This window comes from Juglans regia, chromosome 14 (genome assembly GCF_001411555.2).
Source record: "Juglans regia cultivar Chandler chromosome 14, Walnut 2.0, whole genome shotgun sequence".
Classification (NCBI taxonomy): Eukaryota; Viridiplantae; Streptophyta; class Magnoliopsida; order Fagales; family Juglandaceae; genus Juglans; species Juglans regia.
Genome location: NC_049914.1, coordinates 10988692 through 11003006, shown reverse-complemented (window position 1 = coordinate 11003006; position 14315 = coordinate 10988692). Strand labels below are relative to the sequence as shown.

At 36.0% G+C, this 14315-nt stretch overlaps 1 protein-coding gene across 2 annotated transcripts; it reads left to right on the top strand.

Annotated features, from left to right (window-relative positions):
* The first annotated feature begins 5397 nt into the window (after nt 1–5397).
* Nucleotides 5398–14248, top strand: LOC108989642. 2 transcript variants are annotated; one of them, XM_018963321.2, is made up of 11 exons: nt 5398–5699; nt 6178–6384; nt 6487–6755; nt 6922–7007; nt 7109–7272; nt 7432–7562; nt 7716–7982; nt 8074–10928; nt 11156–11267; nt 12829–12909; nt 13744–14248. In XM_018963321.2, exons 1-11 carry the CDS (start codon nt 5525–5527, stop codon nt 13822–13824), a joined length of 4428 nt encoding a protein of 1475 aa, XP_018818866.1. In that variant the 5' UTR covers nt 5398–5524; the 3' UTR covers nt 13825–14248. The 2 variants fall into 2 exon arrangements, with proteins under 2 accessions (XP_018818866.1, XP_035540875.1); XM_035684982.1 differs by lacking the exon at nt 5398–5699 and having other exon boundaries at nt 6327–6384; nt 6473–6755.
* The last annotated feature ends 67 nt before the right edge of the window (nt 14249–14315 follow it).

The window sequence follows — 14315 nt, the reverse complement described above, 5'->3', positions numbered from 1 at the left end:
TGCTGCTTAGTCACAAAGGTAATGCAGCTTGTTGTTCATTTAGACTTCTTGTTAATCGATTATGAATGTTCATTTTGTATGCCAAACTCTAATCTCAGGAGGATAAATGTCTATAGATTATTGGGTAAACATGTAAATTACTTCTCATTTGCACATTTTCCCATTAATCCTTAAAAATGTAGATTTAGTCATAGATTTGGGCCGTTTAGATCGAATGATTTTTTTTTTTTCCCACTCCTATTAATAACACCCTTATTTTATCTTGCTTTTTTTAATACACACCCGCTTCTACCAATTTTGCTTTGCTATTCATAAGTTTCACACACAACGCTTTCTTTTATTTTTAATTTTATTTTTGGTTTTATTTTCTTAACATAATTGAATTCTTCTACTTATTATTTATATATCACATATTTGGTAAGAGAAAAAAAATAATAAAAAGAATGGTATGTGGCGTTTGAGGCTTATGAATAGAGTTTTTTCTTTTTAAAATCCCATTCTCAACCTATAAAGAACGAGAAAAACGATCAAATTGGTTCACCATCAAAATTCTTTTTGGTTAGCGTCGGCAATGATGTCAGTTTGTCATGTGGTACTTGGGAAACCATGTTTGTGTCAAGTATATAAAACATTAGACGAATCCAAAAAACCATTTGAAAAGTCAAAAAAATATATAACAACTAAAAAAAAAAAAAAAATTTGTTTTTGCACAAGCTAAATTTTGCTGGATGATCTTAAAGGAGTGCATATTTCTCATGCCTACCTTTTGTTGTCCATTCGAGAATACTATTCTATTTATTGAGTATAATGTAAAGAGCTCTTTCACATTCTGAATGGCAACCCAACGAAGTGGCACTTTTACAGTTTATATAAATTGATTAAAAAAAGGATTTGCAATTTTGTTTAAAAAAAAAAAAAACGAAACGAAAAACGGAAATAGGGCTAAAATGGTGGTGATTGAAGGTCGATACTCTCTCCTTGGACGTGGGACAATTCCACACTTGGGAAATACAGATGCTCCCTCAAGTAATAGTGAAACTAATTTACGGTTTGGATAGTGAGACAAGATAATATATTTTTAGATAAATGTTGAATAAAATATTATTATTATTTTGAAATTTGAAAAAATTGAATTGTTTGTTATATTTTGTACGAGAATTTAGAAAAATTGTAATGATGAGATAAGATGAAATGAGATGAAACACTTTCACTATTCAAACGAGACTTAAATATAAGATGAGCCTAGGGAATAGGGATGCATGATCAACCAACAATAGCCCCAAAAAGGAAGAACGGCATGCTCATTTGCCCAACAACTGCAACGTACTTTCTCATGGCTGGCTACCATATGCAAAATACTGATAGATCCACCCTACTTGAATGGACAAAGGAATGTAGACCAAACAATCCCAAAGCGAAAGTAACCTATGCTCAATAAATTTATAACATTGTTAGAAAAATCTCGATTCAAACAATCTAATTTCATCCATAAGATGCATAAGTAGATTGGTTGAGAGATTATCTTCGTCATTTGAAGAACCAACTTCATCCTTTTACTCCAAATATGTCTGTTGAAAGTGGTGTTTTGAGAGAGGAAAAACTTATAAGCTATCTCTAGTCCTAAATAGTAACCAGATAATAGAATCCAATATGATGATTATGTTATTTTTAGGGTGAGAGAAGGGACTTCCTAATGTGTTCAATTTTGGGTCATCTAATTACGGTCCAAAACAGATACAAAGATTATATTAGTTCATAAGAAAAGAAATAAATACTACAAACACTCTTGATTTTATCGAGAGTCATTTCCTTCTTTGATTTTTAGGAGATGAATGCTATGTTGCTTCAAGAATTTTCTGCCACAGGGGTCAAAGAAGCTGTTTTCAAAATAAATCCTTTAAGTTCTCTTGACCTAGATGGTTTTCCAGCATGATTTTTCCAAGAGCATTGGAACATAATTGGCCAAGATATTTTTGATGCAGTTCTGGTAGCCCTAAACTCTAATAGATGGACAGATGGCATAAATGAGACCTTTATAGCTATGGTTCCAAAGACCAAAAATCCCACAAAAGTCTCTGAGTTCAAGCCAATAAGTCTCTGCAATATAGTTTATAAGATCATTGCAAAAGTGCTGGCCAATAGATTGAGAACTATACTACCAATGATCATCTCCCCCACCCAAAGTGTCTTTATCCTTGGGAGATTAATATCTGATAATGTGATTGTTGCCTATGAATCTATATGCACACAATGCAAAGTAGAATGAAAGGGAAAGCTGGATACATGTCCTTAAAATTGGACGTGTAAAGCATATGATAGGATTGAGTGGAACTTTCTTGAAGTTGTTATGAAAAGGATGAGTTTTGCCAGTAAAGGGATTGATCTCATTATGAAGTGTGTCTTCACTGTTTCTTATTGACTACTACTAAATGGAGTTCCATAAAAAGCTTTTAAATCGTTAAAGGGCATTAGGCAGGGTGATCCTCTATCACCCTACTTGTTTATCTTATGTTCAGAAGCTCTTGGCATGCTACTAATTAGAGCTGAAGAAACTGGTATAATTAATGATATTCCCATGGTAAGAGGACAACTCTCTATTACTCACTTATTTTTAGTAGATGACAGTTCGTTATTTTGTCATGCTAATTCTTTGGAATGAAGTAGGTTACTCAATCTACTGGAAGTTTATGAACAAGCATCTGGCCAGAGATTGAATAAAGATAAAACATCTATATTCTTCAGCAACAATACTAGGAAAGAAACAAAAGACATAATCACTAGCATTACAGCCATTTGATCCATTAGTTCCTATGAAAAGTATCTTGGTTTGCCAGCTCTGGTAGGAAGATCTCGATCCAAATCTTTCAAAGGTATTCTGGATAGGGCGAGGGTTAAATTAAGCAACTGGAAGCTGAAGTATCTCTCTGAAGCTGGAAAAGAGATATTGATCAAATTAGTAATAAAAACCATCCCTACCTATAGTATAGGAGCTTATAAACTTCCCAAAGGCCTTCTGCAAGAGATTAACAAATTTATGCAAGGTTACTGGTGGGGTCAAATAGGCCAGGAAAGAAGAGTTCAATGGACTAAATGGGACCAGGTGGGGAAGGCAAAGTGAATAGGTGGGTTAGGATTTCGAGATTTTGAGAATTTTAACCTTGCAATGTTGGCAAAGCAAGATTGGAGGTTGTTACAGTCCTCAAACTCACTTGTTGCTCGAGTTCTCAAACTTAAATATTTCCCTAAAGTTTTCTTCAACCAAAGATGGGCAGGAATCCATCTTTTGTTTGGAGGAGCATATTATTAGTAATATCATTGCTTGAGAAAGGAATCATTTGGAGAATTGGCAATGGAGAATCTGTTAGAATTTGGTCAGACAAATGGTTTCCTTAACCAAGTTCTTTCAGACCTCGTTATAAAAAAAGTCTTTCAAGCCTTAAAGTGTAGTGAAAAATTCTAAATGCAGAGACTAAAGTAGTTGAACTTATTGATGCAAACAAGAGGAGTTGGAGTCTCAATTTGGTCAAACAAGTTTTCTCAGATGTTGAAGCAGAGATCATTTGTCAAGTTCCCATAAGTCTAAGCAATAGAGCAAACCAAATAATGTGGAGGTGCATAGATAATGGATTCTTTACAGTCATGAGTGCATATCATCTTCAAGGTGAAGTATCAAAGTAGATCACAAGGCCAAACTTCTCAAAGCAACACAAAAAGAGAAAGATGGACTAAGATTTAGAAGCTAGCAATCCCAAATGCCGGAAATGTTTTGCTATGGAGAGCTTGCCTAAATGTGTTGCCTACTAAGCTAAACTTGTTCAAAAATAAAATAGTGGAAAATCCTTATTGTCCTTTCTGTTTACAGGAACCAAAATCTATTGAACATGCACTATGGGAATTTGTTGCTACAAGAGATGAGTGGGGGCAATGTTCAAAGAAGATTCACAAGAGCAGATGAAATAAATGACAGTAGTGCTTTGGAAACTCTAGAGGAGAATAAATGATTTTGTTTTTAAGAAAGTTCTCACCCACCCAAATTCTCTGGTGCAACATGTACAACAGCTACTGCAAAACTTTAGTGACTCTCAATGTAAGGTTACTAGTTAGGAAGCAATTGCAAATAGTCAGATAGGTGGATGGGAAGCTCCCCCAAGAAAATTTTTCAAAATCAATTGGAATGCTGCAATGGATAGGATGAATTGCAGGGTTGGAATTGTGATTATAGTTCGTGATTGGGAGGGCAATATTATGGCAACAATGAGAGAGAAAAAAGATTTGTTTCCAGATTCTCTGTTAGCAGAGACTTATGCAGCCCTCCAAGCAACAATCTTTGGTATTGATTTGAGACCGAGGAGAATAATACTAGAGGGGGGGATGCAATTAAAGTGGTAAAGGCTATTCAAGGATCAATGGCAGATTTGAATTGCACAGAAATGCTTGTATCCGATATCAAGTATAAGTTTCAAAGTTATGCTCAATGGTCTGTTAAACATATCAATAGGGAATCAAATGTAGTTGCTCACACTTTAGGAAAGAATGCTTTAGACATTCCTAATTTTATTGTTGACATGGAGGTCTTCATCAATGAAAGTCGATTGGTTTCAAAACACTCGACTTTATCACCGCCGTCTAGCAAAGCCACTTCACAACATATTCTAATATCACTTCCGTTATAAAATAATAGTCATATTCTTCAAATACTTCCCATCATATTTAATCCATAAAATATCTAAAGAGAAATGATATTAGAAATCGTGAAGTGCGTAAGTGTCGCGCAGTCCTTTTAAAAAAGGAGCAAATATTAGATCCACACACAAAAAAAAATTTTTTTTTTTAGTAGTAGATTTCACTCTTTTTTAAAATGATTGTGTAATATTTACACACTCTTCAACTATACGTAGCATTACTCATATCTAAAAGGTGTCTTCTTTTCTACTCACAACCAACATAGCTGAGCTATCTTTCGTGATATTGTGGAAACTGATTTCGAAAAATTTTCCCCCTCAAATATATTCTACTTTGTGCCCCTTCGACACCCACTCATTGTAATTTCCTTGTTAACAAAAAAGTAGGAGTGGTCCATAAATCTGACCACATCTGGCAACAAAGACAAAAAGAAAATATGGATAATGGGCATGAATGAGTATTATTGTACTCACATTTATGGGCCATGGCCCAGTTATGTCAATACATCGTCAGCCCATTTCAAGATCCAAATTCATAGAGAGAGAATCGAACCCCAAATCAAAACTCCAACGTAAAAATTTGTGGGGAATGTGGCATCGATACACGTGTAATTACAAAATCACCCCCGCTGGTCGTCTCGTTCTCTCTGTCCCCCAAAATAACTTCCCGCTGCCCCAAATCCTTTCAAAAATATTCCACACAGAACAGAACAGAACAGAACAGAGCCCAACACCTCAAAACCAAAGGAAGAAGAGGAAATCAAGAAACCGTTTAGATTTCAGATCACTCCTCCTCCTTCCCCATCCGGTCTTCTCTCTTTCAGAAAGACTGCGAGAGAGATATGGACTCGGATCTCTCTCTCTTGGAGATCACCGGCGAAGACGATTCTCTGCTGCTACAGATTCCAAAAGATGACGCTTCCACCCTCAACAACAACAACTATTTCTACTGCTCGCCTCTCCAAATCTCCAGATCTAAGCGCCCCGTTGCTCTTCCTCCTCGTTTCCCTCCAATTGGTTAGGGTTCTCACTCATTCTTCCAACGTTCCATTTTCTCTCTGATTTTTCCGTCAGTTTCGTTTCATTTATCCTTTAGGTTTGTTCTTTTTTTTCTTTATCTTCTTATGAATTTGGAATTGCGGAGTAATTCGATACAGAATGTGCTTACTTCAATGCCTTTACATGTACTTCGAAGTCCCTTGCAATTAATGGTGGTTTTATATTAGTACCTTTCGTGTGCATTTGGTATTTACAACTTATGTATGGTAATTTTGTATGAATTTGTACTCGTAAAGTCTGTTAGGGTAATTTGGACTCATCATATTTGAGAAAATCCAGTCAACCTTATTTCATTCTCTTAGTATCTGATCAAACTGTAAAAACTTTTTGGTTGATACAGCTGGGGTGAAGGAAATTATTTTGTTGGAAGAGAGTGATTAAGATTTTACTAATCCTTGGGACGGTATAATTATTTGATAGATGACTTGTTTTACAGCGGAGGGTAAAGTAGCTGTTCAGGATGGTGAAAAACCAATACCTTCATTGCAAACAGATATTATTAGCGAAGCAAACATCAATGCGAACCAGTCAGAAATGCCAAAACTCTGTATGGAGCCCCAGCAAATGAAGAGAAGGAAAAAGGGTGGAGGATACAATTTGCGCAAAAGTTTAGCCTGGGACCGAGCCTTTTTTACTGAAGAAGGTTTTTGAACCTCTTTGTCTATACTACTTGATTTTTATTTCTTGGTTTGGAATGTTTGAGCTTTAATTATTGAAGATGAACGCATTAGTTGCTTCTGTCTAGGTGTTTTGAACCCCCTAGAGCTATCTATGATTAGTGGAAGTTTTAGTAAGGCTGGTGGGGAGATTTTGTCAGATATCCCTGAAGAAGGGAGAGAATCGTTGTCTAGTGAATTGGAAGGCACACGTGATTCACCAGATTTGCAAGCAATTGAAGAAAATTTATTCAAGGAATCATTGACAAGTTCTCTGAACAAAGATAGAAAGAGTGATTGTTGCGTACTGCTGAAGCACGGTTCACCATCTGCAGATAAACCAGCCCCAGATACCGTGGTTAGTAGTTCTCGAGTTTGAACATGATATGCTTTTCTTCTTTTTTGTGGAAGTGTAGATTAATAGCTTAAGCTGTCCAGCGTTTGCTGCTTTCACATACTCTTAATTGGATGAAACTTGGTTGGAACGTCACCTACTGCAATCATGTTTAATATGTGATCTTCAGGGCAAGAAAAAGGTGCTTTCATCCAATGATGCCAATAAAAGTGGGTCTAAACGCAGTGGATGCCCTCGATCTGTGGCTCCCTCTTCATATCCTTTTAATTGAAATATGATTGTTTTCAGTGGTTTAATTGAGTGAATCTGTGCTTTATCTATCTTAGTTTGAAGAACTGGCCTTAACTTTTTTGAACACTGAAAAGGCCTGCTGTTGTGAACACGAATAAAGCAGCAACTAAAGCCTCAAAAGTCTCTAAAATACCTGTTCCAAAGCCAGGTTTGGGTGCGCTATCTAGGACTACAAATGGTGCTGCACTAGGTGCAAGCGACTCAAAGCATAATCAGATTGCTCAACTAGGTAGTTTTGTAACCCTGCCTCTCGTTTTTTTCTCCTTTGGACTTTGAACATATATGTTAAAAGAATGAATGTAGATTGAACTTCTCATCATTTGCATTTTGTTTATAAATTTTCTTCTCAATTATTGCATTTTATTTTTTTCCTTCTCTCATGCTGCAGTTAATGTTCAGAGGAAGAATGGATCAAAGGCTTCAGACAAAATTAGAAGTGCACAAAGTAAACCAAAAGCTAGTCTTGCTAACAAATCTTTAACTGCCGGAACCTCTATTAGACAATCTAGAAGAAATGTGGTGAGATCTTGAAGCTGTTAGAAGCAACAGCATTTGTGTTCAACGTATTAAAAACTTGTTGGACAAGGCTAATAATTTATACTTTTCATCAGCATCTTTTTATTAATTAGTAACCATAAGTGCCTTTTTTTGTTTAAATTAATATAAGTGCAGGTCAATTCGGCATCAGAAAAAATCCTGTCAACCAATTTACCGCATTCTCCAGTTACTAAGACAAATAATGGCTTTGGGGTCATTCTAGATCCTTTACCTAATACTAGTAATACAACAAACAGTCATAATTGTGGAGGCGCCAAAACTGCAGTTTCCCTCTTTCAAAATGCTTGCTACACTGGTGGAAACATGCAACATGCACAACCCCAAATCACAAAACCCTCAGGATTACGGATGCCATCACCATCCCTGGGATTTTTTGGTCAGGTATGCAACCTTGTTTCCCATGATTGGTTAGTTAGATTGAGGCGGTGTTTGACTCAAATAATCCCATCTCCATTTTGTTTCTTCTTTTCAGCCAAAGGTTGCATCTTTGACCCCAGGACAGAGAAGTTCTCAACCACACAATTTGTTCAAGTCTAATATTCCTAATTTGAGGAAACCGGTTGCCATAAACTACATTCGTGATCCGAGGCCCCCAGCTCACCCAGACAAATTTTCCAATGTGATCAACAATGCGACAACAAATGGAACTATGAAGGTATTGAGCTCGACTTTGGGATGCTCTGTTCCAGTTACTATTCACCCCGCTTCACAAAATAGACAAGATGAAAAAATAACATCCGTCACCAAAGTGAATAATGAGCAGAAGGTGGTAATGGAGGTGCCATTTGATGACTGTAAGAGAGATAAAGTGATGAAAGACGAGCAACAGCTTCACGGCATTCTTGATGATGCTGATCAACAAGTTTTGGAACATGCAGAACCATATAAAACTGAAATGGTTTTTCAAAAGGAGTATATAAAATTGCAGAGCATTGATAAAAAATTTCTCAAACAGGGGGAAACCAGTGGACAGTCGGAGAAATCTGATGACAACAAGGTCACCGATGTTTGCACGAGGAAACCGGATTTAAGCTTGACTGAATTGGAAAAGCACCATTCAATGTCTTGCCTTAGTTTTCCAGTTCAAGATAATGGTGCTTCTGGGACAAATGACTTGATTGTTCACCAAGTTGTTGACGACAAACTATACAATTTGGCAATTAAAAATAATGATGCCTTTTCAGGTTCAGAATCTGCAGACGCCAGTTGTTACAGTACACAGAGTACTTCGAAAGCGAATGATGACTGGTTAAGCAGTGCACATAATGCCAAGGAACAATCTGGCAATCAAGCTAAGCTGACAAAGCATTTCACCTGTAAAGATGATAAAAATTCGAGTCAGAGGTTATGGGCAAACAATTGTGATTTCCTTGAGGATAGTGGAGCTTCCAAAGAGTTCCAGACATTCAATTGTATAGCAGATGTCAACCCTAAAGTCCAAGATAGTAGTGAAACTGAATTGGAGCAGGCAAAAGATGATGCGAGTAGGGATGGTAAGATGAGCAGAAAATCACTTAGAGATGCACGAGCAGAGTCTTTAGATGGTGATGTGTCAAATGAAAACCTAAGCACTTTTACAGCTGATAATAAACTGTTAATGGTTGATGAAGTACATACAAGTTTTGGAGAACAACTGGACACCCCTCAGAGTCTCGAGGCTGTTGTATTGGAAGCAAGTGGTTCTTGCGAAAGTAAATCAAGACGTTGGAGTATTCTTTGTTTGAGATCACCTGCAATACAAGACTGCAGTGATGAGGTGGCTAAGACGGTAGAGTGCCAACGTTTACTAGATTCTCCTTCAGTTTCTTTAGACAGCAAAGACAGAAAACCAGTGGTTGAATACCGCAGTTCTTCTATTGATACACAGTTTAGACATGACTTGCAGCTCTGTGGTCAAGTTACTTCACTTGAATTGGATATGATGGGTGAAGATCATACAACTGGTAATGGTTGTCCAAAAAGTGGAGATTTTAGTGGGACTGAATTCGAAAATCCTCATCTGTCATGCCATCTAAGCCATGCAGTGCAAGTTAAAGATGGCTCTGGTATAGACGATGTGGTCCAGCAAGAAGACGTGGAAGAGAAAAAATTCAATTTGTCAGCTAAAATTCCCCATGCCATCTCTGATTTTCAGCCTGGAGATGACATTGGTGGCATTCACCAGAATACTTCAGAAGCGTACGTAGATCTAAGGAGTGGTAAGCACAACGTCAAACAAAAGTCTGGGGAACAAGCAAAGCTCATTTTGGCTTGCCCTTGTGAAGCTGATACTATATCTTATAAGGAGAATCATAGTCCAGATACATATCATAGCCTCTTGTTTGAGGAGAGTCAGTCTTTTGAAGGGTCCATGAAATTCAATTGCAGGACTGTGGCAGATAATTTAAAAGTCCAAGGTTCTAGTGGAAGTGGATTGGAAAACCCATATGATCTATCTCAACATAGATATGCTGATCAGGCAATTGAAGAAGTTGATGGACCTAACGACATGTTTAAGGAACCCAATATAGTGCAATCCCCAGATGGCAGAATATTTGTTTCCAGTTGGAACAGTAATGCGAGTCCTTCAGCAGCAAAGAATCAGCATCTAGTGGTAGTTGATGACACAAATGAACAATTTTCACATCCCAGGTCTCAAAACTCTCTGAGTTTAGTAGAGCAAGTTTCCCAGGATAATTATTTTGGTTTGTGTTTAAAGGAGGACTTGGCACCTGCAAATACTACACCCAAGGAACTCAAGAAGGAAATTGTTTTTGAAAGTGGTTTAGAACAATCTGAGGTGTATGGAAGTTATTCAAAAAGTTCCAACCTTTTGTCTCAGGTAACTTCTTCGCAAGATGATGGTCTGGATGCAGATCACAGGGCTGAGTGCTTGCATGTGGAGGATGCGTTGACAGGTTCTTTGCAAGATGATGGCCTGAATGCGGATCACAATGCTGAGTGCTTGCACGTGGAGGATGCAGTGACAGGATCGGTTGCCATCGGCCCATTGGTTGAAAAACTTGACGATTGTAGTGATACAAATCTCAGGCATGATAGTGGCCTCATAGTTCAAGCATCTTCTTTGGAATTTGATTCATCCAGAAAAATGAGCACAGACGAAATTTCAGGGGCAGTAGACACTGGCAGTTCTAATGCCTTCTATTCTTTGAGGCATGAATCAGGATTATCTGTCATAATTGATCAGGGATCAAAAAATGGCAATGTATTGAAGAGTGGAAGTTTGCTAGGTGAAGTTGAAACTAATCTCGCTCACGCCTGTGAAATGCCACAAGAGTTGGACAAGGACATGTATCCTAGTGGAAATAGGGATGCAACAATTCAATTGTAAGTCTCTTAGTAAAATGGTTTGTAGAGTTCTAGGGTGTACAAGTCTTACAGTCCCTATTAAAAAAGCAAGGCACACCTCACCTGGGACTCATGTGAAGAACTCACTTTTTTTAGGGTGGATCCTACTTTTTTTCAAGAGGACTACTTGGGATTTGTACACTCTAAAATTGAATCTAGTATTAGTCCTCTAAGTGAAGCTTTAACTTAACAATTTTTAATGGCAGGATGAAACCTGAGAATGATATGAAGCAAGAAGCTCATGTGGTGGTAAAACCTCCAACTCATGTTGTTCCTTTCTCTGATGAATGGTTAGCTGCAATTGAAGCTGCTGGGGAGGTATATTATTCTCTTTCATAGACATGCACCAGTACTAGGGGTGTAACCGGTCCGGTCCAGTCCGGTTTTGGATAAAATTTAGGACCGAACTGGTATGTACCGGTTTTGTATTTTTTAAAACCGATTACGCACCGGTTACCCTCCTAAACCGGTACTTCCGGTTTTACTGGTTTCCGGTCTGGTCCGGTTCAGTTTTTCGATTTTTTTAAAATGTAAGTTTCACAATTTGTCATTAAAAATTTGTTTATAAAAAAAAAATTTTTGATTTAAAAAAAACTGTTTTATACTTTTATTAATATATTAGACTATATAATAGTATTAATATTAGACTATTGGTATAGTTATAAGCTATATATTAGTATTAGTTATAAACTTTTAGTGATTTAGTATTAACATTTTATGTAATAATTTATAAATTATAATAAAAAATTATTTCATATATGAATATATATATATATTATATATAAAATTTAACATAAAAATTTATAATTATATATTATATATAAAACTTATATATATTAATATTTAATATATATAAAATATTTTGTATAAAACTTATATATAAAAATATTATTTTTTATTTTTTTAATCAACCAGTCCGGTCCGGGCCAAAAAATCCCGGAACTGGAACCGGATTGAAATCGGCCGGTTTTTACATTTTAAAAACCAGTTCCGGACCGGACCGGTTCTAAATCGGTCTAGTTCGGATCGATTTTTCGATTTGAGTTTACACCCCTATACACCACTAAACTCTTGCACTTACTTAGGGTTCTTTTATTTTGAATTTTTTGTTTGCATTTGTTTTTTCTCCTTGCATGGGTGCAATCTCTTGTTTGTGTACCTTAAAAACTGATGAATGGCATCTAGAGTTGGAAATGGGTTGGGTAGATTAGGTTCGAGGTATATAAAAGCGGATGCAATGGCGTCAAACTTCTATATGAATGTATATTATTAAATGGGGTGGATTGGAAATTCTAACTCAAATCCAACCCATGGACCTGAACAGAAATTAGATCACCGCAGTCTGATAATATCCAATATATTCATGTTGGTTCATATTTAGGATTTAAAAGAATTTTTTTAATTAAATTAAAACTTCATTATTTTCTTATTGCCGTTTGTATCACGTGTTATGTATTCATTATTTTTCCTCCAATTATAGCATTATTTGTTGAAAGTTGTAATATTATAGCTATCAACATTTTTAGGGGACAGTCTGAGTTTGACCATTTTAAAAAATAGGTTGTGAAGGAAAATCTTAAACTTGACGATATCATTTTAAGGGGGTTACTTCTCTGACACGAACCTTTAAAATAACTTATTGGTCTAAATGATGTTGAGCGTTATCGCCGCTAGTGGTTCATGGGTATTGATAGTAGTTTTATCGAAGCTGTCTGATTTTAAACCTTTGAAACCTTGTATTCTTATCAATTAATGGATGTAGTTGAACAATTTCTATTCATTTTAAATGTCATAGCATTCACTGCTTGTGATTATCATGATTTATCATTAGAGTTTGTTTCTATTTGTTATCGGACATCTCATACAGAGTTCTGCGCAGGAAATTCTAACCAGGAAAAGTGGTGCTGTGCAAAACTCACCCCCAGACAAGTCTCAACCTGAACCCGGTCCTTGGTCCCCGGTATGACTCAATTCTCTAGATACAAGTTTTTTCTGACATAGATTGGATTTAGTCATTAATTACTTAATAAGGTGAATTCATTGTTTAGTCCGGAAAATTTAGGTAATCTTTTGGTAATACTTTGAGATTATCTTCAAATATCATATTCGGAAGAGAAATTCAACCTGATTTAGAATTATGCAGGTAGGTTTAGATACACGAGAGATTACAAAGTTGTGATTCTGTAAAGTGATCACCATCAGTAAACTTATTCTAAGCCATCTCCAGTCCTCACTTTTTCTAGGAAAGATGATGTTCTTCATTCTTAATTGAGCAATACAAGACCCATCCCGATAAAAATAAAAATATTTTTTTATTTTTTTGATTTTTTTTCATTCATTTTTTTATATTTTTAAATATATATATTTTTAAAAATTTACAACATCATTAAAAAAAACACTTCATTAATCACTAAATTAAAAAAGAAAAAAATTTCTTGGGACCCAATTGGGATCCAAATTTTATTGTTGAATAGATAAAATTTTCATTTCTTAATTTTAGTCACATCAATGGATGAGGTGTATTTTGAGTGACTTCTACTTTTAATTAATGGATTGGCATAAGAAGTCACTTAACTCGTACCGAGTCTGATTGAAATGACAAATTCAATATGTGGAGTAGCATTATCTACTTATATATTCTTTTAAACTCCACAACTCCTTGGCATATTTTGCAAGTCAAGAAGGCTTTTTTTTGGTAACTAACAAATTTGTATTGATTTACAAGGACGAAGAAATTAATCTTCGTTAGGAATTATTTCACCTGACATCTGTCATTCTTATTGGTGTTTTCCAGGTGAGAAGAAAAAATACCCAAGGGGTCGGACCATTTGACTGTACCAAATACACCAACATCCCACCTTCTGGTTCCCAATAACACAACCTTGACTGATTTAGAATCACGCAATATATAATTGCCACAATTAATGCCTTGCTCTGGAAAAAAACAAAATGCTTCAGAGAAATTCTTTGTTCTCTTGTGATTTCCTCCCAGAATTAACTGTATATTCTCCACGACATATATGTAGACATAATAATAACTAGTTAGGAATTGACGGGATATTATTAATGTACATTCCCCCCCCCCTCGTTAATGGACGGACCCCCTCGTTAATGGTTTATAACTTTTTAGACGCATTAAGTTTTTCATTATTGAAGGATTTCGACATGGATGTGCTTTTGGTGGAGGTGGTGGCTACTGTGCTGTTGACGTGTGGACGCATCTATGGTGGCTGAGAAGAATAACATTTTAGGATTTGTTTGAAATAGTTTGTGAATAGTAGTGAAATTATTTGAGTTAAGATGTTTTATTGAATTTTGGAAGATAATAGAAAAAAGTTGAATAAAAATATTATAAACATAAAATAT

Excerpts from the sequence above, each read along its gene's own strand:
- LOC108989642 (XM_018963321.2), top strand. The coding sequence starts at position 5,525 with ATGGACTCGGATCTCTCTCTCTTGGAGATCACCGGCGAAGACGATTCT. Across the intron at positions 6,756-6,921 it reads AACCAGCCCCAGATACCGTG|GGCAAGAAAAAGGTGCTTTC; the intron begins GTTAGTAGTTCT and ends TGTGATCTTCAG. Across the intron at positions 12,910-13,743 it reads AACCCGGTCCTTGGTCCCCG|GTGAGAAGAAAAAATACCCA; the intron begins GTATGACTCAAT and ends GGTGTTTTCCAG.